Below are 27,735 nucleotides of genomic sequence, written 5' to 3' on the forward strand. Positions count from 1 at the left end.
CTTCTGAGTAAGGCTCTGGCTGCCCTAGAGCTTCAGGAGAAACGAGGAGGGGAAGAGACATCTAGTGGTACCAGTAGGGATTCTTCAAGACCCAGAGGGTGTAAAGAATTTTTCCCAAGGGGTGACACCCAGGAGAAGGTCTTCCCTTTTCCGGAATATTTTGAAAGACAATTAAAAGCAGAATGGGTCTCCCCTGCCTCTAGCAAACAATGCTCAAGCGCCCTTAAAAAACTGTATGCATTACCTTCTTATGCATCTGAGCTTTTACAGGTTCCTCGAATTGATGCCCCGGTGGCGGCGCTTCAGTCACCTGGGCTGTTGTCGGAAGATGGCCAAGGCTCAGTCAGAGACAATCTGGATAGGAAGGCGGAAGCGGCACTCAAGAGAGCGCATGAAGCAGCAGCCATGGCGATTAGAGCATCTTCCACCGCGTCCATCGTGTCCCGGGCGGCAGTAGTCTGGCTGCGCAAGTTAATCCAGCTGCTACCTGAAAATCAAAAGCGTCTGTTAGAAGGGGCTAGTAGAGTCTTAAAAGCAACCACCTTCACGGCAGATGCTACTCTGGATGCTCTCACCTTCTCGTCCAGAGCCATTGCCTCTGCGGCAGTGGCTAGAAGGCTTCTCTGGTTGCGCGCATGGCCAGCTGACATCAGATCCAAATTTATCCTGATGGCGTACCCCTTCCAGGGGGATAAACTGTTTGGAGATGCCCTGGAAAAGGTTCTCATCGAGACCAAAGACAAGAAAAAAGCCTTACCCAAGTCGGTGAGACGGTATGACAAACGACCCTTCAATAACCAGTCCTTTCGTACACACCATTCCTTGGCGAGACCACGTCCAGATTCCAAACGGTCCTCCTGGAGTGCCAACAAACAATCGTTCAAGAGAGCTAACTTCGGTTTCAGGTCTAACAGACAACACCAACAACGAGGGGAAAGGCAGGACTTCGACTCCAAAACTCAGAAGTCCTGACTCACGGCCGCTTCCGGTGGGGGGAAGACTACAGTTCTTTCTCCAATCCTGGGTGGACTCCAAGGCGGATGCCTGGACACTGGAAGTAATCTCAAAGGGTTACTCCATAGAGTTCAAGTCGCACCCACCGGATCGCTTTCTGTCATCCCCCCTACGCCGAAACCCTCAAAGGAGATCCATCACCTTAAACGCGGTACAACATCTCCTGAACATCCAAGCAGTCGAACCTGTACCTCGTCAAGAGCAAGGCTCCGGTGTTTACTCCCTATTCTTCACCGTGCCAAAAAGAAACGGAGACTGGAGGCCCATTTTGGACTTAAAGTTCGTAAACCGTTTCATAAAGCTGAGGCACTTTCGCATGGAGACTCTAAGATCTATCGCGGAGTCACTACGACCCAAAGAATTCCTCACCTCCATAGACCTCACAGAGGCATACTTACACATTCCGGTTCATCAGGCCCATCGCAGATTCCTGAGGTTTCATGTGAATGGTCTCCACCTTCAGTTCAAAGCCCTCCCATTCGGACTTGCCACAGCTCCCAGGTTGTTCTCCAAGATCCTGATCAACCCCATCGTTCGACTGCGGGAGAGGGGGATTCATATACATCCCTACTTAGACGACCTGCTACTCAGAGCAAGCTCCAGGGAAAAGGTGGCGGCCGACACACAGACCACGGTTCTCTACCTGCAAGCGCACGGTTTCTTGATCAACTTATCAAAATGTTCTCTTCAGCCTTCTCAAAGACTGCTTCATCTAGGAATGTTGGTCGACACCAGGAAGGGTCGTTTTTACCTACCACCGGAGAAGATCCAGAAAACCAAGGAGATGACCGCTCTGGTGCTGAGCCGCAGCTCCGTTTCTCTGATGTCGCTCTCCAAGTTGATGGGAACCCTCGTAGCGAACTGCGAGGCCCTGGACTGGGGCCATCTGCACACACGGGAACTCGTGTCCTTCCTCAGACCGTTCCAATCTCTTATTGCACTAAGATGCGATCGACAACTCACAGTGCCCTTGAAGGTCAAGTCCAGCCTCAGATGGTGGACCTCAGCACCCAACCTGCGGCGGGGGAAGTCGTTCCTCAATCCTCCCAGGCTGCAACTATTCACCGATGCCAGTCTCACCGGCTGGGGGGCAGTTCTGAAAAACCGACCTGCTCAGGGTACGTGGTCTCCGGAAGAGACTGTCCTGCCAATCAATCTCCTGGAAGTCAGAGCCATTCGCCTTGCTCTCGCTTTCTTCAGCCAAGACCTCGTCGGCAAGGATGTTCTGGTACGAACCGACAACGTCTCAGCCAAGGCATATATCAACCATCAGGGGGGCACTCGGTCCCCCATGCTGCACAGAGAGGCCATGAAGATCTTACACTGGGCGGAAGCCAATCTCCTCTCTCTGCAAGCCGAACACATCAGGGGCGTGACCAACATTCAAGCGGACTGGCTCAGCAGGCAGTCCATCCACCCAGGGGAGTGGACACTCAAGAAGGAGGTTTTCCATATGATTGTGGAACGTTTCGGGACACCGATCATGGACCTGTTTGCCACTCCTGCGAACTGTCAAGTTCCGAGGTTTCTCTCCAGGTTCCTGTACCCCCAGGCAGAAGGGATAGACGCTCTCTCTACTCGGTGGCCCAAGGGGCTACTGTACGCCTTTCCACCGATCCCGGTTCTTCCCAAACTTCTACGGCGGATAGCGGAACGTCAAGCGGAGGTAATCCTAGTGGCTCCATGGTGGCCTCGGAGACCCTGGTTCTCCACGATACAGGCACTGACGATTTCCCCTCCGATGCAGCTACCAACGGTACCAGATCTTCTGCATCAGGGCCCGGTGTGGCATCCCCATCCAGAATGGATGTGTCTGACCGCGTGGAGATTGAGAGGCAGTACCTTACCAGATTGAGGTACCCTCCGCAGGTGATCCTTACCCTCCTGGCGTCTAGGAAGAAATCAACTATTAGGCTATATAACACCACCTGGAAGGCCTTCGCTCGCTGGGCTAGGAGGAAGAAGGTTAATCCTCTGCGCCCATCCATCGTTATGATCCTGGACTTTCTCCAGCAGGGCCTGGAAGCTGGACTCAAGCCGGCCACTCTCCGCAAGCAGGTAGCGGCTCTGTCTTCGGTCTTTCCTGTCCTGGAAGGTTGTCGACTCTCCCGGCATCCTCACATCCAACGCTTCCTCAGGGGTGCGACCTTGCTAAGCCCCCCAGTTGTTCATCGTTTCCCTACTTGGAGGCTTCACGTTGTCTTATCGGCCTTAACCAGGCCCCCGTTTGAACCTCTCCATTCAATTTCCTTGAGATGGCTAACCATCAAGACTATTTTCCTGGTAGCTGTCACGTCAGCGAGGCGGATCTCGGAACTGGGGGCTCTGTCAATCAAGCCCAACCTGTGCATTTTTCACCGGGATAAAGTGGTTCTCAGGACTGACCCCACCTTTGTTCCCAAATCCTGTTCCAGATTCCATAGGGCTCAGGAGATCAATCTGCCATCTTTCTGCCCTAACCCTTCTCATCCTAAGGAAAGGGACTGGCATACCCTCGACGTTCGTAGAGTCCTCAAGTCGTACCTATCTAGGACTGAATCTATCAGGTGTTCCGACTCGCTCTTCATCAATATTTCTCCTCCCAACCAAGGGAAAAAGATGTCCTCGGCAGCCATTGGGAGGAACATTCGGTCCTGCATCACGGAAGCGTACAAGGCGTGCAACAGAGAAGTGCCTCAGGGAATTACTGCTCATTCGGCAAGAAGCGCGGCAACTAACGCAGCATTCCTCAAGGACGCCTCCGTGGAAGAGGTTTGCAAGGCAGCCACCTGGTCATCAATTTCCACATTTGTCAGACACTACAAAATGAACATTTTCAATTCAGCGGACGCTGCCTTCGGAAGGAGAGTTCTCCAGCACGTGATGTTCGACGGGGAGCCTCTCCCACCCGGAGAAGATTAACTGCTTTGGGAGTACCCAAGATGTCCTCCGCCTCAGAGGGAGAACGGACCTTTGGACACTTACCGTGAAGGGTCCTTCTCCTCTGAGTGCAGGAGGACATCTTGCCCCTCCCAGGCTCCCCCGTCTCCTGTTACTCCTCTCTGATACTTCCTTATAAACGACACCTTTCCGGCTGGAATTTTCTGTCTCTCCTTCCACTCTCAACATGCCGCAGTCGTTTTTTCTCACTGTTTTTTACTTAACATAGTTCTGCACACCGACTAAGTTTTTTCCTTTTTCGGGTCGGGTGCAAGTTTTTTCTTCTTGAAAGTTCTAGTATTTGATAGTTTTTTCTTCTACTGCTTTGTGGAGTCACCAGAACTGGAACAAGGGGGCGTTCCTAGGCTCCAAGAGGAAGAGGAAGAGCTATTTTTTTGACTTCCTGCCTCCCTGATTGGGCAAAAGGAAACAACCCAAGATGTCCTCCTGCACTCAGAGGAGAAGGACCCTTCACGGTAAGTGTCCAAAGGTCCGGTATCTCGATTCTAAATAGTTTCAGATGCTCCTAAGAGATTCTGAACTTCTTTCAAAGTGGGGGGGGTTCAAATGGATGGGCATGGAAAAAATAAATTTATACCATACCAACTGCCTTCTGAGTAGACCTGCTTTGAGCTTCGTCTGACTCTCCCCCACACCTTCCCTTATTTCTGCATCTTCATAGTCACTCTCACACACACACCCTCCCTCCCTTTGTCTCAATCACAGAGACCCCTCCTTAACTGTCTCAGTTCAAGCAGGAAGGAGGGAACAGCTGCCTGCAACACCAAGTTCAGGCTGTCCCAATATGTGCCAAGCCTATTCCTTGTGATGTCTTTGGATGACAGGTAGAGGGAAGGCAGCAGTACCAGCCAGTTTGGGCAGCAACGGTTAGAATCCTGTCCACTGGTTTAGGGGGAGCAGGAACTAAGAGACAGTGGCTGCATGCAGCGTTGACGCGCACACTAAGCATCTTAGCAGAAAATTGAGAACTGGACTGGAGACCTGGGGGGAAGGAAACATCAAAGCATAGGCTGCATCAGGCTGCTTGCACAGGCAGGAGTCAAGTGGCTAAAGACAGTTGCTCAGGCCTCATCTTTTGCCATTTGTGTCTGAAAAAGGGAGCTCTGACTCTCAAAAGCTTACACTTTGAAAATCGTCTTGGTCTCTGCAGAGTAGGATTGCCAGCCTCCAGTAAAGGAGTGGAATTTGAGGCTCAGACAGCTGTGTGTGAGGTTGCTTAGACCTGCTCACCTCCTCACCCCCCACCCTCCAGGCACAGCCGTGACTCCAAACAATCATAAGAGAAGCCTCCCCTTAGGAAAGCCCTGAATTGCTTGACGCTTGGGGAGGGTATGGGCAGTACTGGTCTCCGTTCCCTTTAGAAAAGGGACTCAGCCTCACCTACTTCTCCTTTTCTCCTATTACAGAGGCTTTTACCCGGAGTGGACGCTCTAGCTGAAACTTGTCTTCCTTCCATAGAGACTAGGAGGGAAGAATGCTAGAGCGTCCCCCCCCCCCCCCCGTCCCCCGGCAGCCGGCTTGGCAACGCTCGGCACCCGCCTCCCTTTCCCACGTGAAGGGCTGCCTTTTTCTCTGCGGAAGGGCCAGGGCGGAGCCGCCGACCTGTGTTTGCAGCCGGTTTTGCCTTCGGGAGGTCAGCCTGCAAAGCGCGAGGACCGATGGCCGGGGAAGAAGGTGGCAGTTCGGGCTCGTCTCCTGCTGCGCAGCCCAGTCCCGAGGGCGAGGCTGGGGCAGGTGCAGCTGGAGAAGAAGGCGGCGGTGGTGTCAGCAGCAGCGGCTATGAGGGCAAGTGCATTTTCTGCAGGATCACCCATGGAGAGGAGCCAGGCACCCAACTGTTACCTTGCGAGGTGAGACTGCTTTCTTATCCCCTCTCCCCCGGCCTTCTGAGCCTAGAAAGGCCAGGAGTCCTCCCTCTCTCCTGCCGAACCCGTTTGCCTGCGATGCTCGCAGTGGTTCTGGGGAGCGACCCTGGGCTTAGTTTCCGTCTAGGCAAAGGTCACATCTCCAGCCCCCAAAGAGGAGCCTGGGCTATGGCGACAAAGGAGCCCTCGTTTCTGGCCTCAGGCCCAGATCCAGTTGCAAATGGGTTCTGAACAGGGATGTGCTACTTCTCGGCCCGTCTCAGTCACGAAGCGATCTGCAGTAAGAGAAACTACATTGCATGAGACGGTTTATTGAAGATCCATGGTCCAAGCGTCTACGTATTGCTTTGTATTTGCAAATTCTTTGTATTTGCACATTTACTTCTGATACAGCCTGTGAGTCTTGAAGGAAATATAGTGCAAGGTTGGTGGTAGGAGGCCGAATAAAAGCAATGAAGGGAGAGAAGGGCAAACTGGAAAGAAACCTGAGGGAGGGACAAAAAGAAGATCGCAGAGAGACTGCAAGAGAGGGAGAATGGGCGTGGGGTATCAGAGAGGCTGTCAGGGACTTCCTGCCATCCAGTCACACTGCATTGGAAGGCCTGTGAACAAGATCTAGTGTGATTCTCTTAAAGCCAGGGAGGAGTCCAGTTTGGTGAAGAAGGGATGATGACCCCGCACACACACAAACACACAGTAGTCTTTTACCTGCTATTTTATCATTTGTTGTCATTAAGTGTAAAGTGACTTGCCTTCAATTTATTTTAATATCTTATAGCCAGCTGTGTACATACAGAAAATATTGACCCTCTATTATAGGCACAAACTGCAGCATAAAATATCCTTTCCAACTCCTCCAGTTCCATTTTTCCCACATGGAAGTTGGCAGCCATCAGGAAAACATTGCATTGCTCTCTGATTGGAGGTTGAGGAACTGAATGAGGCCGAAGCCACTTTCACAACAAAGATGATTTGCAGTAGGTAGGAGTTATTCAGGAGGGTGTATCTTGGCTTTGGGCTGTTGACATGCTATTTATATACAGCAATACTTCTTTTCGTTCACCACTTTCCACTCATATGATTTTGTTCATTTGTATAATTATGTTCACTTGTATAATTTAGGCTTTAGGCTGATCCTGCACTGGGCAGGGGGTTGGACTAGATGATCTGTATGGCCCTTCCAACTCTATGATTCTATTCTAATTATCTTCCAGTGTTCTCCTAGGAAGTAGTCTCTCTGGTAGACAGATAAACTGTGGAAATATTCATAGTGTATTTGAACTGGAGAACATAGCCCTTTAACTACTTTTCTTGGGGCTGCTTTGTATGTGACAAATATATTTCTTCATTTATACCCTGCTTTTCTCTCCAGTGGGGACCCAAAACAGCTTACTTCATTCTCCCCACTTTTATTTTTTCCTCACAACAGCCCTGTGAGGTAGGCTAGGCTGAGGGTGTGTGGCCAAGGGTCATCCAGCAATCTTCCATGGCAGAGTGGGGATTCTAACCTGGGCATCTCTGATCCTAGTTTGACACCGTAACCCCTACACCATACTGTCTCTCAAGCTAATTTTATAGAAAGCATTGCTGGGTGAGAAAGGAAGAAGCAGGGGAGAGGACTAGCCATGGGCTGCCTCCTTTATGCTCTTAGAGTGCAATCCTAAAAAGAGTGACTCCAGTCTAAGCCCATTGATTTCAATAGGCTTAGACTGGAGTAACCCTTCTTAGGATTGCAATGCAAATGTGATTGCTGGGAATCAAAAACGCAACTCTCAAGTTTGGTAATGGGGTTTTACTACTAAATAGACAATGCAATAGCTAGGAAAGCATAGACTAAAAAGAATGTTAAGGAAAAAACACGTAGCAAAACAAAGGGATGTTCACTTGTGCATGCTGCATGTTAGCAACGGTTAAAATCATACACAGTCATAGCCAACCAACAGCACAGATCTCCTAGATGTGCTATTATATGGTTAGGAGTGGGTGCAGAAATAAGACGTATGACCTGTTCTGAACAGCAAAGGGTCCACGATGGAAAGTTCTCAGAAATAGCTCCCAAAGGGTAGACGTGAGGGGTTGTATCTAGTACACCCACAAGCTGGAAAAGATGTCTCATCCACAGGCACGTAGGGTGCACAGGGCATTTCAGCAGCATATTAAAAGAATACAGAAAGGGGGCAGCAAGAAAATACTGGAGATACAAAAGAAGACTAAGGCCAAAAAGAAGGCTAACAACCAGTTAGATTTTGTAAGAAGAGCCAGAAAATAAGCCAAAAGGTAAGCAAAACAGCCATGACCAAAGGAAGTCAGTAAAAAAAAGGCAAATGTGAGGCCAAAAAAACCCCCAAGCTAAAAACACCTTTTGGAATGCCATCTTTATTCTCTGCTTTACCTATACTCAATGTAAATGAGGTTGATTAATATGGACACTTGGTACATGTCTAATAGGGTAATTTGAATTCATTCAGGATAGGATTGGAAATTTGGGGTACTTGGTTATGCAGCAGATAAATAAGAGGTAGGAGCTGAAAGGAGACAGAAGTCTGGATATCTGGGGATCAGAGTTGGTAGATTCCTTTGATGGTAAATGATAATGTACTGTTAAAAGACCGTATTTGATAAGCATTTCTTTGTTTTAATTAGGAGTTTTATATAATATAAAGACAAAACCTTAAAAAATTACATCAAGTAGTCAAACAAACAAAAACACCTAACCAACATACAAGAATAACATACAAATAAAACAAACAACATAGAAAGAAAAACTAAAAGTGATTTGATTAACTATCAAACAGCAGGTATAGTTCCTGTGCCCATAAAATGTGGATGGGGAGAGTGAGACCGGCAGAATCCTTTGTTCACAAGCCTCAGCGCTTTCCCTTGCACTGAGAGAGGGAATTCCCCCAGCCGTGATTCCAGAGAGTTGAATCCCTCCATGGCCCTACAGTTCTGATGACTGGGTCCGTGGATCCAGGGCTGCACTTAACTCTTGAGGGAAGGTGGCATCATGTACTGGGTACCCCTAAACCCATGGCATTAAATGATGGGGCTGCTGTTGGGGTATCAACTTTGCTGTGACAAAATGCCAACTCCAGGTGGTGATATATCTAATTCAGTGCATTAGCATATTTCATAACAAAATGGGTGCTGTCTATCACAGATGTGCAATACATCAACAACCTATTTTTTGAGACAATCCATGTTTTTGGACTTCACAAAATATTCCTAAATGACTATTTTAAGTTGTCTGCACATCAGCTAAGATTGTATTCCTGGAAGGCACTGTGAATGTGGCTTCGTTTACAGTCTGTGATACAAATTAATATATGCTTTTATCTCGCATCTCATTTACTATTGCACAAAGACCTAAATCTGCCATCTGAGTAACAAGCTTTCATCTTCTCCTCCATTAGCATGAAGACTTAGTATGCTTCCGAGATATCAGACCTGGAGCTCCGCATCATTACCTAGTGGTGCCAAAAATGCACATAGGAAACTGCAAGACTTTAAAGAGCGAGCATATCCCATTAGGTAAGCCTGAATGTAGGATACTTAACACTACTATGGAGAAAATAAAGGTAATCCACAATGAACAGTATTTCTTTATTTACAAAAATTTATCCCCCACCTTTCTATCCCATCAGGACCACCAAGGCAGCTTGGTGTACTTTGTGGACACAGTAGGGATCAACAGCTAGAGGCCCCAATACCAATTTTTCTCTTGAAATTTGGTGCTTGAGCAACTTGATTGGAAATAAAAAATATTCACAGTTCTGTTCACACTGGGCAATCTGAATCAGGAAGCTCCTCAGTCTTTACTGCTCCATCCTTTAGAGTTTTTTCCTTTGCCTAATGCTGCTTAAAACAGCAAAATTCAGTTAAAAGACTGATTCTCTAATCACCCTTGCCTTCCTTTAAGCATAACCAGTATATCATCTGGTTCAGAGCATACAAAAGTTATGTAACAATTGCCCAGAGCACATTTTTTTGGGATGAAAAGGAGTGATGGTGGCTTACCTGGTCCAGAAAATGCTTTATTAAAATAGCCTTCAGAAGAGAAGGAAGAATGCTGTTTTGAATTGCATATTACAGATACTCTTGCCTGTTGCGAGCCATCTAGCGTGCATGGAGCTCCTGCCGCTGAGCCTTCTTTGGCCTAAGTTTTTATAAAAGTCTTCCAGCCTCATTATCTTCTTTTATCACTCCTAGACCTGAGTTGTTATAGTAAATCTTAATATAAGATTATGTATGGTGTTTTTTTTTACTGGTGAATAACAGCTCTGCTACCAACTTTAGATACCAACCTACCCCATTCCTATTGTGAGAACCAGTTTGGTGTAGTGGTTAAGAAAAGTAGAACTCTAATCTGGAGAACTGGGTTTGATTCCCCACTCATCCGCTTGAAGCCAGCTGGGTGACGTTGGGTCAGTCACAACTCTTCCAGAGCTCTCTCAGCCGCACCCACCTCACAGGGTGATTGTTTTAATATACTTTGAAAACCGCTCTGAGTGGGTGTTAAGTTGTCCTATATAAATCAAATGTTGTTGTTACTGTTCTAAAGATGTATTTTATTGTCTTATAAAATAAATCAAATTGCTATTAGAGGGGTTTGCATTCAATTTGGATGTGTCTGGGATTGAGCTGTTGGACTTTAACGCTTTGGAAATCTGATTTTATTTTTTACTCCTGGATTTGACAGTGGAAAGAATGATGGCAGTTGGCAGGAGTATCCTTCAGCGAAATATGTTTACTGACTTGAATGACATAAGGTATGTTTACAGAATGGAAAACATCTAATGTGTTCATAAAAATAGAAAAGTATTGCATAATAAATAAAAAAGGGATGTGAAGTGGTTGTGGTTCAGCTGAGACTCTTAGGACTTATCATTAGGAGTTGTTTGCCCACCGTTCCTTCACTTTCAGTTCCCTATATGGAAAGCACAATGCTTTTAGTATTGAAGTATGACTCTCAGCAATTCCATTATAACACAGAACTGAAAGCTTTTTGTAACGAAGGCCAGAACTATTGCAATGTCTTTACATTTGCTTAAGGAAACCAGTATAGTGTTGAGTTCCTCTGTCTCTCTCCCTGCGCCGCTGCCCACCCTTATCTAAAGCATCTGCAGACAAAGGTGGTATAGGGTAGTTTTCCTACATTAGTGTAGACTAGAAAAAGCCAAGTAAAAGCAAAGGCTAGTAACTTCTGTATGGCACTATAGCTTGCAGCCAGGAGTGAACTAGTTAATAGAGCAAAGAAAAATAAAACAATGGAACTAGCAAATAGGATTTTACCAATAGAATGTACAGGTGCATTACATCTGTTCAATAATGTAGAATAGATGTCATAGGATTTCTGATAGGCATAAAGTTACTTGTGTATAAGAAGTAGCTCTGCTTACTTGGTTATAGACAGTTCAGTATTTATGTTCCTTATGAACTGCACACTTTCTGCTGCATTCTTATTTTATACTGCTAAATAGTTGATAAGCTTTTTCTCTTGTTTCTCAAGGATGGGTTTTCATTGGCCTCCATTCTGCTCAATAGCCCACTTGCATCTTCATGTCCTGGCTCCAGCCAGTCAGTTGGGATTCTTGTCCCGAATGGTATACAGACTCAATTCCTACTGGTTTGTCACAGTAAGTGCTGCAGTTTGGTGACTTCCCAGTCATAAGAGGCTGCTACTTCATTGTAACTTCTTCTTCATATTGCTTCCAGCCGTAGATAGACTGGTGTGAAATACTTGCTTATTCATAATAAAACAGGATTGAGGTTCCATTGTCCATATACATACAAGTCAATATGTCAGTATACTTATTTTAAGAACGGCTGCTCTGCTAAAACTTAACTATCTTTCCTGTAAAATACTTGATATTAATTCTGGAATGAAACTGATGTTGAAGTAACCCTGTTGACCATTCCTCTGCTTTAGTTTATCATTTTGATTTTATGCTTTGAGTTTGTTAGCCATTTTAGTAACCCTTGATTGCAAAGAGATGAAAGATAATTCAAGTTTCATGTAGAATGGCTTCCACATGGAGATTTTGCTCCAGTTCAGCATTCAAATTGGAGCTGGTATATTTTTAGCATCCACATATCATCCCCCAATTGTCTACCATCCAGCTTTCCCTTTACTTTACTATGATTTTTCCCAAATCGGGTTTGATACAGTCTGTTGGGAAAGAGCATGCATGTTTAATGTCTCAGGGATAGGAAGGTGCACATTTTTGCAGATCCCACCTACTTTGGCATCATTTTCCTTGTTACTGGATTGTTGGTTTTTTAAAAATTGGTAATTGACATATGGCTGTATAGTTTGTCAACAAATATAACAATTGATACATTGCTGTAGCATTATGGTATATGTTAGTTACTGATATTAAGCTACAGCAATATGTTGGTTACCCAATCTGAACAGTGAGGAACAGTTTGCTGTATTTTAAGACTATATGTCAATTGCCAATTTTTTAAAAGACCTCCCACAGTGTGGGGCTGAGGCAAGAAGGCATGGGAGGAAGCCACCATGTGGATGCGCCCTTGCTGCTGCATATGCAGAAGGATTTGCAAAGACAGTGAGTTCCATGGAGAGCCAGTTTGGTGTAATGGTTAAGAGTGGCAGGACTCTAATCTGGAGAACCAGGTTTGATTCTTCACTTCTCTGCTTGAAGCCAGCTGGATCAGTCACAGTTTCCCAGAGTTCTCTCAGCCCCACCCACCTCTCACAGGGTGATTGTCATGAGGATAATAATAATACACTTTGTAAACCATTCTGAGTGGGTGTTAAGTTGTCCTGAAGGGCAGTATATAAAGTGAATGTTGTTATTACAGAACTATCAACATATGGAAGTGACCTAGGAAACTGCCCAGAATTGATCAGGGGCCTGAATTTGGCCCAGAGGCATGTAGTTAGTGACCACTGCTACTATCTATTAATGTTGCTAATTAACTTTGAAAGACAAGAACTCTCACGACTTTTCTGCAAGTTTTAGAGCAGTCTGTTAGCTCCAAAGAGCTAATATCAAACTTCGGAAACTAAACAGAGAAGCACTAATGTTATCTCACACTTTGTCTTAACAGGCTGAGCAACTGATGGAAAGACTGAAGGCTGAAAGTGCTATGAGTTGAAAAGCACTCGTTTCTACATGACACTTTGGTTTGTGACCACTGAACATAATTGAAGACTAGTATTAAAAATGCTGCTATACAATGGTTGAACTAATGGTTAGTGAACATGGTATCCTAAAATTCTCAGGCAAATATCTGAAATAAGAAACCCATGAGCCCTCTTTAGAGCTTTCACGTCTACAAACCAGAAAATTAAGTGTTGAGTATCTTGAAAAAGCACATTATGAAACCTGCATAAGAAAATTTCATATGTGCAACTGGACTTTTTGTTCTGCAGGGATTCTGTGCCTATGCAATACATTAGCAACTCTTGGCATCACAGTGCTAACAGTAATTATGACTATTGGTGCTAAATCCCTTAATCACTGATGCATTTATATGACTAAGCGTAACAAGAGCTGTAAACAGTTACTTAGAACTATGCTTAATGAGAGAGATTATATTGTTGGACAAGAGTAAGATTGTTTGAATGTAGACTTGGTTTATCTAGTTACTTGCATATATTTAAAAATAGGAAGTGTATTACAGGGCAGATGAAAATAAAGCCATGGTTTCTTTGAACATGGGCTCTAAAGTACATCATGTGCAAACTGTTCATGGGGCTTATGCTAGGCCTAAACTTGTCCCCTAAATATTGCTCTAGAATGTAGAGGCATTGTCACAGACATTAGGGTGCATGTTTCATGCAGCAAGAAGCTATCACTGTGTGGACAGAGCTTGGCATCAGGTTTAGGGAAATATCAAAATGGCAAAACTGGACATTATTTAAGCCTTTCCGCAGCACATATTTGCTGTTTAGTTGACTGTTGTCTTCATAGTGACATTAACACTGCAATGTTCATGTAACTTAAGTTCTCCAACATTTCTCGAAAAATAACTTGAATGAGTACTGATGGCAAATGTGCATTACTTAAGCAACATAATTACTTCATCCAGTAACTATTTGTTTTCAAAGTACACCAGAACGAAACAACCACTCTTTGTCTTTCTCTGGACATTAAGAGTTTTAATCGTGTTCCTTGACTGGATATTTAGCATGTACTTTGCTACTAGAATTAACTTATTTCTGGTTGTTTGTTGAACTCATTTAGCGGACTTTACCTCCAGTAAACTCTGGGAAGGAGAGGGATGCTGTCTACCATGTTGAAAGGTTAAAAACTAAATGTTAAAAGTATGAATAGGCTACATATGTATTGTGAATGTGTGCTTCTGTAACAGAACTGTGAGTGTACATAATGGAAGCTTTAATCAGTTGAAACTGTTATAAAAAGGAACATTTTGAACATTTTTGTATCAGATTCTGAGCCAGAAAGCTGCTTATTATATAGTGCAGAATTTTTAAAGTATATATATACCTAAAAACATCAGGGCCCTGCCAAGTATAATGTAAAAACACCTGCACTTGCTTGCTGTAGCCTTGCAGTCTACTAAAACAAACTCCTGCATCATTCAGAACTACTGGGAATCCTACACCAAGTGTGTGAGTTTGAAACTAGCTGTTGCAAAACAATAGTTGGTTGCCCTGACGTACTTCTACGTAGAATCTTAAAGCTTGTCATCTTAAATGAATCACTTGAAATGACTTTAAAAGTGTTTTTAAAGGGAAAGTGTTAATTTCAAAGTTGGCAAAAAGTGCAATCTAAGTGACAGTGTCTTCAAGATCATAGTTGTGCTATTGACACCAAAGTATTTGGTTTATATCACTCCTATTTTGTCAAGCTTTATTCAAGTTTGCATTTTCAAAATGATAACTCACTGAATACAGCCCTCTCATGCAGTGTTTTTCAGACTCATAGAACAGAATTTGGGAGTTCTTCAGGTCTTATTGTTGGAGATACATAAGAGTAGACTAGAACAGGCTGATTGGAGAATTCATTAACAAAGGTATAAACTCATTACAAAAGATCTAGTTTCTATTCCTTTTCATTTAAATAATTTCTTCTCTGTTTTTGGCCAGCCAGCATTGATTTTGTTTAAGGCTTTTAGCTGTTCTCACTACAGCACACTACAGCAATTTCACTCAAGTAAGGTAATAATCACATGGTCATCTTTTCCTTGCCAAAGCATTTCACCTTCAAAATCAACCAAGCCATGTTTCCTTGCTCTCAGTAGAACACCTACCACCTTATTAGATATGGAAACATATCTTTCAAAGAGCTGTTTGAATGTTATTTTTACACGTCCATCCTGGCTTCTTTCCCCAATACTTCTTATGACCAAGCAGAGTTCTTCCACTTCTTTGCCTATGTGGGTGTGAGCATCTTTCCCCCTCTGTTCTGTTTTGGAGTTTTCAGGGGGTCTGCCATAGGCGGCATCTCCCCTTTGAACATGTAGAGTTACTGGCCTGGTGCTGCTGAATGGATTCCGTCTCTGATAATCAACATGATCTTCTGACCAGCTCTGCCAACCTCTTGCTAGTTCTCCCACAGTACCAGCATGGGTTTTGGCTGCCTTGGTTTTCTGTACTTTGCTTCCCTCCATGTTTCAAGGACATTTGATATACAAGAAGCAGCACTGCCCTGATATACAAGAAGCAGCTGTAGAGACAATACAAAAGACTTCACTATCAATTTATCAAAACAACAAGCAAAGCAGCTCCCATGTAGTAAAACTGTACATATGTTATAGCAGAAATTATTCCTGTCAACCTAAGATCTTTTTCATTATACATTTCTATAAAAGTGGGTAGAAAGCACATTGTAACACAAGTTTTAAACAAAACATTGATTTGCAGACCTTTTTCTTTGCAAGAGCTGATGGTTTTCTTATACAGAAAGCTAATTTTCAGTAAGATCCTAGGCATATTATTTACACAGAATTAAGTAGAGTTTCTCCCAAATGAATATGCACAATTTTATAGTCATGCAGCTTAGCACTCTGCATGCTGACTTAAAAGCAAGACCCATTAAAGTGATTAAAACTTTCAAGTAAATGTCCCTAAGACTTCAGCCATCAATGTTAGCCATATCTAAGCATCAGAGCATAAGCATAACTACTCAGTCTGGAAAAAGATGCATTTGGGAAAGCTGCACTTTACAATTCTTCAGAGGTAAATCTTATCTGCAAGCAAAACAAAACGTGTCTAGTCATTTCTGTTCTTGAGCATCTACTGCATAGAAGTTACAGTAAGCTAATCAGCATAAAGATGCTCTCTGAAGGATGAGGATTTCCCACTGCTGTGTAATTTTTATTTTTAAGGTGGAAAGATTATTCACTGATCTATTAGCAGAAAATATCATTCTACTGAGTATAAAATGGCAAAAAAAGAAACCCAATTTATAAAAATGTGTGTCCGTTCTCCAGTACAATTTATTTTCCAAGCTAGTAAAAATACCTTTGATTAGGATCAACTAGAAGTGTCAAGGCAGTATGCTTTCAAATTCTTTAGAAGCTCGCTGACAGCTCTTCTGTAGGAAGAGTTTGGCATACATTTAATAGCAGAGTTACTGCTATTCTTTCTCATCATTACATCGTTTAAAAGGCACATCAAGAACTGTTTTCAAGAACTGTGTAAACTACAGTAAAAAAACTGTCCAGGTAGGATTAAACTAAAAACCTATACACACTGTGGAATAAGCCACGCTGAATACAACAGGTCTTACTTGTGAATGAAACATAAGATTACACTATAAATAAATCAAGGTGTTAGGTGTCCTTACGAACCTCTAGGTTCATCTTTCACATGCAGGTCTTAAAATTTCTCATGAACTAGGGTAGAGCAGGACATCTTAAATACATACATTCCCAGCAAGTTGTATCCATGTAATTAACAATTGCAGCTGATAAAGACCAGCAGCAGGGTTCTTCCAAAACCAGTCTCAGGGAGTTCAACGAGGCTGACCCAGCAGAGCGTTTAGAAGATTATAGCCTTAACCCTTCGAACCAGTCCCAAATGGAAATAACTCCCCTTGACTCGAATGCTGCTTGACGAGCTCAAGACTGCTCCATATGCCCTACTGAAAACACATTGCTATAAGAAAGAATTACTTGCAATTATTCTCACCTCTCTATTCGGCTTTCTAAGACGGAGAAGGTTATTGCATCTCGACGACCCCTCCAGCCCAGCCGGCCCTCTGGAAAACTCTCCGCTCCCACATCCACCCGCCTCCTCCGCGGCTTTCTCCTCTCATTTCCTCCGGTCTGGTCCCGCCTCTCCGCCAGCCCCTCCTCGCTTTGGCCGCGCGCATGCGGCCCTCAGAGACGGCAACCGGAGGCTATGGCGCTGCCCTGCGCGGGACTGGCGCGCTACCTGCTGCTGCTGGCGCAGGAGAACTTGGAATTCAGGCTGCCGGTGAGTCCGGAACAGCACTCGCTCTGGGAGCCGCGGCTTGGGCCTCCTTTGTGGCACAGGCGGTTCCAAAGGCGCGGGACTGCGCTGGTTCCTTTGTGCCTCGCCTGGGTTTCCTAGCGCGTGTAGATGCTGTGGCGAACTTGTCTCAAAGCGGGGATGATAACAGCTGCTGGGGGAGGCCGTGCAGAAACGCTAGCCTTGAGTGACTGCATGGCCGCGGGCTCTTCCTCTGACTTATTCCCGCCTCCTTCGACTAACCTCTTCAAACCAGAGTTTTTTGTGTGGATGGAATATGATTTTTGTTCTGCTAGGCTGGCAGAAACGCAGCATCTAAATACTTCCCCTGCCCCGGATTTTTTAAACAAGCGTTGAAGATGAGAAAGGTGATGCCTGTATGGTAGGTTGGCATAAACCAGAGGTGTTAACCACATTTTGTAGGCTGGTGGACTGTGACTGCCATTGTTTTATGTATCCTACTGCTGAGAAAGATTTGGGTCCAGTAGCATCTTAAAAGGCCAACTAGATTGCCAGGATGTTAGCTTTCAAGAGTCAAAGCTCCCTTTGTCAGATATTTTTTTACTCTAAAAAATTCATATCCTGGAAATCTAGTTGATCTCTAAAGTGGTACGGGACCTGAATCTTGCTTTTCTATTACAGATCAACAGGGATACCCACCTGATACTGTCCCACTGTTGTAATCCCCTCGTTGTGGATTTGAGGAGAGTGGGAAATAGTGGTTTCTGACAACCCTGCAGTGTGGCTCCACTGTTAACTATCCCTATAGGGGTTTTGGAAGGAGGCACGACAATCCTGTATCACAACCTTCCCATGTCAGAGGCTGCCACCTAATTGATCTGTATTGGTGAAGTAGGACAAAACTGCAGACTTTCAGGCACACATACAATGCTTGCTGGTCCTGGTGACTTGGAAGATCCCAAGTTCAATTCCGGAAGTTACAGTTAAAAAGATCGTGCCATAGATGATGCAAAAGACTTCTACCTGCGACCCTGGAGAGCTGCTTCCAGTCTGAGGAGACAATAGTGACCTTGATGGCCAAGGGTCTGATTCAGGAGGATAAGGCGATTTCAGGTGTTCCTTATGCACACTAAAAAAATGTAATGGGGACATTCCAGCCAAAGTTTACATCTTTCAGTCCTGTTGATTTCAACAGTGTATTTCCCACGGCAATCAAATACTTTTATTTTGGCTGGAGTGTGTACTTTTTAAAAACAAAGTGTAATGGATTACCCAACTGTTTGGGCTTCTTGTGGTGTGTATTTCTGTTGAACTTACAGGTATTCTAACTGCTGTTTCCTTGAATAAATTTGTCTTTGAATATACATAGCAATAAACAGTTTGTTTCATGGTAAAACAGTGTCATAGATTTAATATTTAAAAGCTTCAGCTCTTCTGAAACCACTTAGCTTTATTTGTTCTGTAACATTTCTAGGAAATAAAGTCTCTGATCTTCCTCAATGGTGGACAGTTTATTTGTCAACAAGAATCAAAGCTAAATGTAAGTATTAAGTCAAGGATCTACTTTTCAACTATTTCAAGATTTATGATTTTTCCCAAATGTTTTAGTGGAAAAAAATATGCTCATAGGGCAAACCTGGAATCTTGTAGACATCATGTGTAGGGTTTCTGATTCGGGTAAAATACCCGAATCGGACCCGATCTGTAAAGATTTGAGATTCCTGAATCGGGGCCAGCATGCCGAATCAAATTCTGAATCGAATCTTCAGAAATCCTGAATCAAAGCTTCCCCAAAGCATTCAGGGTGCTTCGGGGCCCAAGTTTAAAGGGCCCTTTACCTGCCTCTTGCAAGCGGAGGCAGCGGGGCAGCAAAGCAGCGGTGACTCCAGCCTTCCCCACTGCCCTGTGGTGCCGCACACCATCATATCTGGCTGCCCTGCTGGCTGCTGCAGCCCCAGAGGAGGCGGCACAGTGGTGTTGGCAGCTCGGGCCCTCCCCGCAGCCCTATGGGCCTGCGCAGCAGCAGAGAAGGCTGAAAAGGCCCTTCCTGCACCTCAAATGGCTGCCACGGTGGCCATTTGAGGGACAGGAAAGGCCAGAAGAGGAGGCCCTGGCCTTTCCCACTGCCCTGTGGGGCTGAACGCCGCTGGATCCGGTCTTCCCAACCACCCTGCGAGCTGCTGCGACCCCAGAGGAGGTGGTACGGCAGCGGCGGCCATTTGAGGGGCAGGAAGGGCCAGAGGAGACGGCTTTTGCCTTCTCTGCTGCCCTATGGGTCTGCACAGCAGCGGAGGAGGCCAAAAAGGCCCTTCCTGCTCCTCAAATGGTCACCACAGTGGCCATTTAAGGGGCAGGAAGGGCCAAAGGAAGTGACTCCGACCTTCTCTGCTGCCTTGTGGGGCCATGCGGCAGTGGAGGAGGCCAAAAAGGCCTTCCCCGCCACCCTGCGGTGCCACGCGCTGCAGGATCTGGCCTTCCTGGCCACCCTGCAGGCCACTGTGTGCCCAGAGGAGGAGGTGTTGGTGGCTCCAGCCCTCCCCGCAGCCCTGCGGGCCCAGAGGAGGCAGTGGCAGCTTTGGCCTTCCCTGCCCTGCCAGGTAAGTGGGTTGGAGGGGACGGGGGGCTAAGTGGGGGGTGAGGGTGGGTGGGGGTGCTGGGAGAAAACCCAGCCCCCTGAATCACTTTGGAATGCTCCGAATCTTTACAGAGCATTCCAAAGTGATTCAAATACCGAAATCCAAAGCAGCTTGCCCCTTCGGGTTTTGGGTATTTCCGAATGTTTCCCAAATATTTTCGGGGTGCACACCCCTAATCATGTGCTTTATATGAAGTTAGATCTTGCAGGGATGATATTCCACCATTCTACGCAGATAAGTTGTTTTTGGATCGGGGGTATAAAGACATTTGGTTAAAATAATTTCAAAAATTGAATTCAGGAACACTGACATTCCATCTAAAACTGGAGATGGTTCTGTTGGATTTTACCACATTCCAGAGGAGCCATAAAGGCAGGGCCTTCCTGATGGTGTAACAGCCTATTAGTCCACCAGTGGCTATTAGAAGAAGTGTAGTAATAATACCTTTTTTCATTGTTTCACTGCAATAATAAACAGAGTTAAATTCTTCTAAGACAGTTGAAGTTAGCGGGCTTGAAATGATGTAACTGTTTAGGATTGAACTGTAGGCTACTCAGAACTTTAACAGTGCGAAAGCAACTAGATCATCTATTAAATAAAGAAATAATACTTTTAAAATGCTGAACATTGAAATTTAACATTTATACTGCAACTTGATTTGGGGGTTATGTTTTGCTATTTTATTGGATCTTTCAGCAGTGTTCAATACGGTCGATCATGATGTTTTGACTCACTGCCTCGCCGCTGTGGGGATACGAGGGACTGCCTTGCAGTGGCTTCCTCTTTTCTCCACGGTCGGGGACAGAGTGTGGCGCTTGGGGAGAAATTGTCATCCTGCCACCCTTTTCTGTGCGATGTCCCACAAGGGGCAATACTCTCCCCGTTATTGTTTAATATCTACATGCGCTCCCTTGCCCAGTTGGTGCAGAGCTTTGGACTGGGATATCTTGTATCTCCTCCCTTCCTTCTGTGCTCCTCCTGGCTCCCATTTTGGCTTGTGTTTGTCTTTTTTCTGCCATGGCTTGAGTTGCTTCTGCTGGCTCCAAATAAGCTTTTAGCATGGGATTTGTCGAACCGGAGGGCTTAACCTTGCCCCCACCAACTTTTCCCATTACTTTTTTTATGTATAGCCGCTTGGGAGCTTGCTTTCAGCTGTGACGGAGGTAAAGGAATCAGAGTGAGTCCTTTAGTTATTCACCATGTCTGTGCGACGTGACGCCTCCCCCTCTCCCCGTTACTGTTTAATATCTACATGTGCCACCTTACCCAGTTGGTGCGGAGCTTCGGTCTGGGATGTCATCAATATGCAGATGACCCCCACTTATATCTGATGATGGACAGCCAGCCCGACTCAGCCCCCGATGTCCTTTTGAAGCCGTGACTGGATGGTTGAAGCAGAGTCGGCTGAAACTGAACCTCGCCGAAGACGGAGATCCTGCACTTGAGCTATGGGTGTGTAGGTTCAGGACTCTGGCTCCTGACCCTCGATGGGGCGCCACTTGCACCAGTTCCGAGGGTTCAGAGCTTGGGGGTGATTCTGGATGCCTCCCTGAAAATGGAGGCGTAGGTCACAGCGGTTGCCAGGTCCTCTTTTTCCCATCTACAGCAGACCAGGCAACTTGTTACTTTCGACCCACGACTTAACTGCAGTGATCCAGGCAATCGTCATCTCTAGACTGGATTACTGTAACTCACTCTACGTGAGGCTGTCCTTGAGCCTAACCCGGAGATTACCGCTGGTCCAAAATGCAGCTGCATGTGTTATTGCAAGAGTGCCAAGTGGGACTCGTATAACACCTGTACTACGTCAGCTGCATTGGTTGCCAGTGGAGTACTGGATCAGATTCAAGGTTCTAGTGTTAACCTACAAAGCCCTATGCGGACTGGGACCAGTGTATCTGTGGGACCTCCTCTCCCTATATATTCCCCTGAGGATGCTCCGATCAGGAGAGAAACAGCTTTTGGTGGTCCCTGGCCCTAGAGAAGTCAGCCTAGCCTCAACCAGAGCCAGGGCTTTCTTGGTCCTGGCTCTGACCTGGTGGAACTCTCTGTCTATGGGGCCCAGGGCCCAGCCAGATTTGTTATCCTTTCGCCAGGCCTGTAAGACAGAGATGTTCCGCCAGGCATATGGTTGAGGCTGGGCCAGGCCTCCGCCGCCCCCCGGTAAGTAGGGAGGAGAATGATCTGAACCCTCCCAATTAGGTTGTCCATCATCCTGTTTCCACATTGTTTGAATCTAAATGTTTTAAATTGTTTTTATGGAAATATAATATTTATTGTGGCTTTTAAATGATGTGATCTGCCCTGAGCCTGCTTGCGGAGAGGGCAGAATAAAAATCTAAAATAATAAATAAATAAATAAACAATATGGTACAGTTAATAGTATGTAAGGATCACTGTGAGTTGACAGACAAGGAAGACATCACCTTTCCTCATCTGTTTGTTCACTTAGTTCAGAAAACTGGTGGGGCCCAGGATGCTAGCTGGTATCTTGATGGAGAGAACTATTCTTCTCCCCCAACGAGCTTTATTTTGCATTTGTGGCTAACTTTTATACATGGATACTTAGAAGTAAATTCAGCAAAAATAAGTTCCAGTAAATGAAGGGTGCTGTCCCCCACAAAAGTGTGCATAGTATTTCAACCTTAGTTGACTGAACACAGTGTAGAGACGGGCTGTCTGCCTGGAATGGAACATACTCCTACCCTCTGGACTTGCTGTTCGATGAGTTACATCAGTGTTACTCTCAGCAGGACTGTGTTTATTCTTTTTGGAATGGTTTCTCCCTCCCCCCAATTTACTTTTGTATTTGTTTAGTGTTGTCTTATGTTGGGGAAAAAAACCTTTCTAACCAAAATTATGAAAATAATTTTACACTAAGATACAAAGTATATCCAGCCTATATAATTTGTTTAAGTCCCATCTTATGAAGCGTGATGATGAATTCCTGCTGTAGCTTCAGCTGCAGTACTCTTGATAGGACTCCATTGCATACTATTCCCCATTGTGCTAAGGTTTTACCTGGACAGTTAATTCTTCCTCTGTGCCTGTAAAAGATCTATAAATGACTGGGCACTTTACTGATTTTTTTTGCTACACAATCTATCTAAATGAGAAAGAACTATTGACTTACTATTTGGTTTCTAGCCCATAATTGCTTGGCTTCAGAGCCAACATTCTAATTTCAGTTGTGTCTTCATATACCATATATCTACTGGAGGAACTGCTTGTGTTATCTTTTGTTTTGTTCCCATTGCTTTTGCTGAGTAGATGGGGCATATTTCAGCATGTTAAATAGAAACTTGATTTCATGAGCCAGTGACTAGTGCTCCACCGTATGTTATAGTGAGGTTTGGATGGAATTATTCCAGGAATAATCTCACCTGGTGTGCTGTAGATGTGGAGAATTGCTATAGAAGGAGCTTTTACCTGAGGAAAAGCTGGAATTTTGTCTGAGTAATGTAAGCTTTCTGCAGTATTTTCTTAGGACTAAAATGACAGAGTAAAAGTTGACAACCCTCAGGAAACTCACCGGTAACATGAAGAAGGCCTAAATGTTAGCAGTACTTTCTGTGGAAGAAAATAGACATATTATATAACGAGGACTCACATGCACAGTGGACGTGTCAGATAAGCATTCTAAACTTTCTTTCTCCCTGATTGATCCAGGGCCGGTGCCTCCATGGAGGCAACCCCGGCGATCGCCTCCAGCGGTGAGGTGCTGGAGGGGGCACCGGGGGCAGGGGCACACGCCGCGGAGCTGGCGGCAGCAGAGTGCGGGCGGCTGACCAGAAGGGATGGGAAGTTGCCTGTGCGCCGCCCCAGTCGCCTGGCTCACAGCTACTGCAGCCTCCCAGCTCTCCCACGCTGCTGCCAACATGCGCCCCCGGCCGGGAGCAGCAGTCATGGGCCAGGCGCAGCAGGCGTCTAGTGCGGTGTACGGAGCAATGGAGCGGGAGGGCTGGGAGGATGCACACGTGCCTCCCCAGCCAGTCGCCGTGCCTGGCTGGGCCAGCAGCCTCTCAGTCTTCCTGCCCGCCACCCTGCAGTCCAGGTGTGTGCGTGCGCGAGAGTGGGCAGGAGCAGTCCTGAAGCTGTCCCCCTATGCCTCAGGCACCAGAAATCCTGGTGCCGGCCCTGGATTGATCCATTAGTCCTTCATTTCTGCTGCCTCTGTGCCAGCTAGGGAAAGATAACAAAGTACCTTACAACATCTCCTAGGATGAGCAAGGAAAGGCGAGCTTGGAAAAGGACAAGACTGACAGTTTTCAAATAACATTTTATTCATCAGTATGCTTGTCTGTCAGTTCAGTGTTGAAGGCAAACTTGCAGTGCATGTTCTTTACAATCTTTCTTATATGGTGTTTGTCCTCTCTCTGTATTGTAGCAGTGTTAGCAATGTAGATTTAGTCATCCTGTCTTTTCCTTAGAACTGTTGCTCTTTTCCTTTCAGTCTCCATTTTGGATTCTAAGCTTGCTTTCAGAAGAGATGGCTAGAGGACTAATGAAGCGTACAGTATGTGCCAAGTAAGAATTATCCTCTTGCTGTCCAACATACACTTCTCTCTACCACTGAGGCCTTCCCCTTCCCACCCACTCTGAAGCACCAGTTTCTGTTGGTGCTGTTGTTCTAGAGGTATTTTATTTGTATTTATTTGTACCCCACATTTCCTCCCCCATGGGGACTCAAAGCGGCTTACATCATTCTTCTCCATTTTATTCTCACTACAACCATGTGAGTAGGGTAGGCTGAGAGAGTGTGACTGGCCCAAGGTCACACAGCAAGCTTTTATGGTCCTGTTAATCAGAGATGCTTTTAATTAGCAGCGTTGGGGATTGAACATAGAATCTTCTGCATGCTCTACCATTGCATGCAAAGCCCACGCTCTACCATTCTTCTCTCTCTCTAAGGACCACAGGTTACATTTAGATAGTATATGAAAATGAGACATCTAATGAAGGGAATATGAATATTAATTCATTTTTATCTATGAAGCTTTTAAGTCTGAGACTTCCAAGAGAACTAGGTATACATTTTTGTTGTTGATGTTAATTTGATTATTGTGACATTTTCAGGTCTATATTTGAACTGTGGGGCAATGGCAGATCTGTAGAAGAACTACACTCTTCGTTAAAGAAATATCCAGTAGAGAAGATGGTTTGTATAAGAGAAATATTGGGGGTGGGTGGGAGAGCATGTTACACAGCAGAGTATTCATCATAACATAACCAAAACTGCATTGTTTTATTTTAGGAACCATATCTGCGGTCAAACTTTACATACAAAATAAAGGTGCATGCTTTTAACAAAACACTAACACAACAAGAGAAGCTTGAAAGGATAGATGTAAGTAGATGTTAATCTTTTGAACTTGTTTCATAAATGTTTTTTACAGAGTGTACATAGTAGCACAAAAGCTTGTGTGCACATTTCATTGCTACAGCATTTATTTTGAAGTCATGATTTACATATTGGAATAGTTGCCATCTGACTTTGTAGCATCATAGGGGTAAGCTGCTCTTAACCTCTGACAAAAAGGAGAAATGGTCCAAGAATATTGTATAATTTAGCCCCTTTCTGTCCCCTAAATCCTTCCCCCCTGAGTCCCAAATTTGTGGGAAAGCTAAGCTGTACTTGACTCTTCTGGTAGATATACATCCACCCATATTGATTTACATTTAACGTCAACATTTATTAATCATCTGAAGTACAATTTTTACAAGTTTATATTGCATAATGCATAACTCAGTGGTTTCCTAAGAAGCAATAAGCATTTCTCCAAAAAGGCAAACTTTGCAACTTGATAGGGGTAGAGCAAGGTGGATCATCTGTGCTGAATGTGACCATCTCCTCTAAAGAGGCAGTTTTGCAGTCTGCAAGTACTCCAGTACTCTCCTGGACCAGAGGTTGAGCTGTAGCTTCAGCTGATATGCTAGCTGTGACCCTCCTCATGGTGAGCCATGAACGCTGGAAACAACTGGGATAAATTTTTACAATGCATTCTGGAAACTTCAGCTATATTATCAGAATTTAAGAGGAGAGGTTATATTGTAGAGCAGCTGTACTATCAGCTTCCAGGCCCAGTTCAAGGTGCTTCTGCTGGTTTAAAGCCCTGTAAGACCTTGGTCTGCTGTATCCAACAAGGGCCTTCTCCTACATTAACCCATTAAGTCAGCCAGTGTGTACTTTTTGCTGCATCCCCCATCTTTTTTCAGGAGTACAAGTTGTTATCGAAAAGTATGTTCTGAAATAGACTGCTTCAGCATTCTGTTCAGGTGAAACCTTTCTCACCAAATATTTTAGTTAATTAACAGTGTGATCCTAAACAGAACTGCACCCTTCTAAGCCCATCATCTTCTATGAACTTGGAAGGGTGTGACTCTATTTAGGGTTCCATAAATAAATATCTGGTTTTTCTCTTGGTCTGCAGCTGTTTGTATGTTTTAGATGATTTTATTTTATTGTTATTATTTTGTTTTTTATTGGAGGTAGGGGTTATAGGCATACAGCTGTAATCCCTAAACACTTCTTAGTAATTATTCCCCCTAAATCAGTAGCATCTGTTTTATGCTTCAGCATTTATTTTTAATTCATGTGTTTGTATTTCTCACTTTCATACAGTCTCTAGAGTTTTTACCATTTAAAGGAAAAGTGAATTTAAAGAAACCAGATCATATTTTTTGGTTTTTGGAAGATTATGGGACAGATCCAAATAACATCCCAGAACAGCCTTTTCATTTATATTTTGGTAGATGGGTGAGTAGATAATTACATTCATAAATTAATAAACAGCTTAGAATGTTCACAGCTTTGAGAGAAAGAGCTGATGATCAGTTCTTCGTATATTTTTATCTATCAATCAATAACATTTTGAAATATTGCAAACAATGTTGAGCATGTAAAGAAAAAGCAGAAGATACTTTTATATAGCTTAAGTACCCCTTTCATTCCGACAGATGCTTATTTTGTAATAAAGCTGAGCCCTTATAGCAATGTGGGCAGAAGGCAAATATTAATCCATCAGTGGGCAACCTTGTGCTTGCTAGATGCCAAACTTTTGCAAAGGATGCTGGACTGTGTGGCCTTGGTATTGGGGAGAAAGGTAAAATATAAATGAAGTAAATAAATAAATCCAGCAAGGCATATATAGGATCGTTTAATACCAATTAGTTATGCCTAACCTGTTCAGATCTTGAGGATATATGAGATGCTAGTTTTGTGTAGTGGTTAAGAGCAGCAGGACTGTAATCTGGAGAGCCAGGTTTGATTCTTCACTCCTCTGCTTGAAGCCAGCTGGGTGACCTTGGGTCAGTCACAGCTCTCTCAGCCCTACCCACCTGACAGGTGATTGTTGTGAGGATAATAATAACATACTTTGTAAACCCATCTGAGTGGGCGTTAAATTTTCCTGAAGGGCAGTATATAAATTGAATATTGTTGTTGTTGTTACTTCGGTCTGTCCATTTAAAACCCATTAGTGGACTGTGAAGATTCTGTTTTAGGAAAAAAAATAGACCATGTGACATAATCCTGCACTTGCACTGTAGGGTGTTTGGGGCTAGAAACCTTGTTAGTATGCTATTAATCGCCTTTTTCAAAACAGTATTGTCTTTTCCAAAACAGTACCATGTTGCAATATAGCTGTGTAAATATTTTTATTAGCACTCAGTTATTAAGCCATTCCTGGTTACTCCCCTTCCCAACAGATTGCCAATGGACAAAGGGACCTTATTGAGTCATACAGTGTAAAAAGAAGACACTTCATTGGGAACACAAGCATGGACGCCTGCTTGGCTTTTATCATGGCAAACCATGGAAAAGTAAAAACAAACGATGTTGTGTTTGATCCATTTGTGGGAACAGGTATCTGGTTTATTTTACTTCTTCAGG

At 44.5% G+C, this 27,735-nt stretch overlaps 2 protein-coding genes and 1 long non-coding RNA gene across 3 annotated transcripts in view; 2 read left to right on the forward strand and 1 right to left on the reverse strand.

Moving 5' to 3' along the window:
* The first annotated feature begins 5,476 nt into the window (after positions 1-5,476).
* On the forward strand, positions 5,477-14,226 carry HINT3 (histidine triad nucleotide binding protein 3). Its single transcript, XM_054980540.1, has 5 exons — positions 5,477-5,804; positions 9,233-9,350; positions 10,519-10,588; positions 11,329-11,455; positions 12,894-14,226. Exons 1-5 carry the CDS (start codon positions 5,613-5,615, stop codon positions 12,939-12,941), a joined length of 555 nt encoding a protein of 184 aa, XP_054836515.1. The 5' UTR covers positions 5,477-5,612; the 3' UTR covers positions 12,942-14,226.
* A 421-nt stretch (positions 14,227-14,647) lies between these two features.
* On the reverse strand, positions 14,648-17,051 carry LOC129330548 (uncharacterized). Its single transcript, XR_008597059.1, has 2 exons — positions 16,945-17,051; positions 14,648-15,478 (listed from the first exon to the last, which is right to left on the reverse strand). It is a non-coding gene; the product is annotated as an uncharacterized LOC129330548 (long non-coding RNA).
* A 92-nt stretch (positions 17,052-17,143) lies between these two features.
* The window catches only part of TRMT11 (tRNA methyltransferase 11 homolog), a 44,437-nt gene continuing 33,845 nt past the window's right edge, over positions 17,144-27,735 (forward strand). Inside the window, exons 1-7 of the mRNA XM_054979831.1 lie at positions 17,144-17,232; positions 18,683-18,748; positions 24,298-24,371; positions 24,921-25,002; positions 25,099-25,191; positions 26,467-26,601; positions 27,552-27,708. Coding sequence (XP_054835806.1) covers positions 17,158-17,232; positions 18,683-18,748; positions 24,298-24,371; positions 24,921-25,002; positions 25,099-25,191; positions 26,467-26,601; positions 27,552-27,708 — 682 coding nt within the window. The 5' untranslated portion in view covers positions 17,144-17,157. The remainder of the gene's footprint in view (positions 17,233-18,682; positions 18,749-24,297; positions 24,372-24,920; positions 25,003-25,098; positions 25,192-26,466; positions 26,602-27,551; positions 27,709-27,735) is intronic.

Source organism: Eublepharis macularius, chromosome 1 (genome assembly GCF_028583425.1).
Source record: "Eublepharis macularius isolate TG4126 chromosome 1, MPM_Emac_v1.0, whole genome shotgun sequence".
NCBI lineage: Eukaryota > Metazoa > Chordata > Lepidosauria > Squamata > Eublepharidae > Eublepharis > Eublepharis macularius.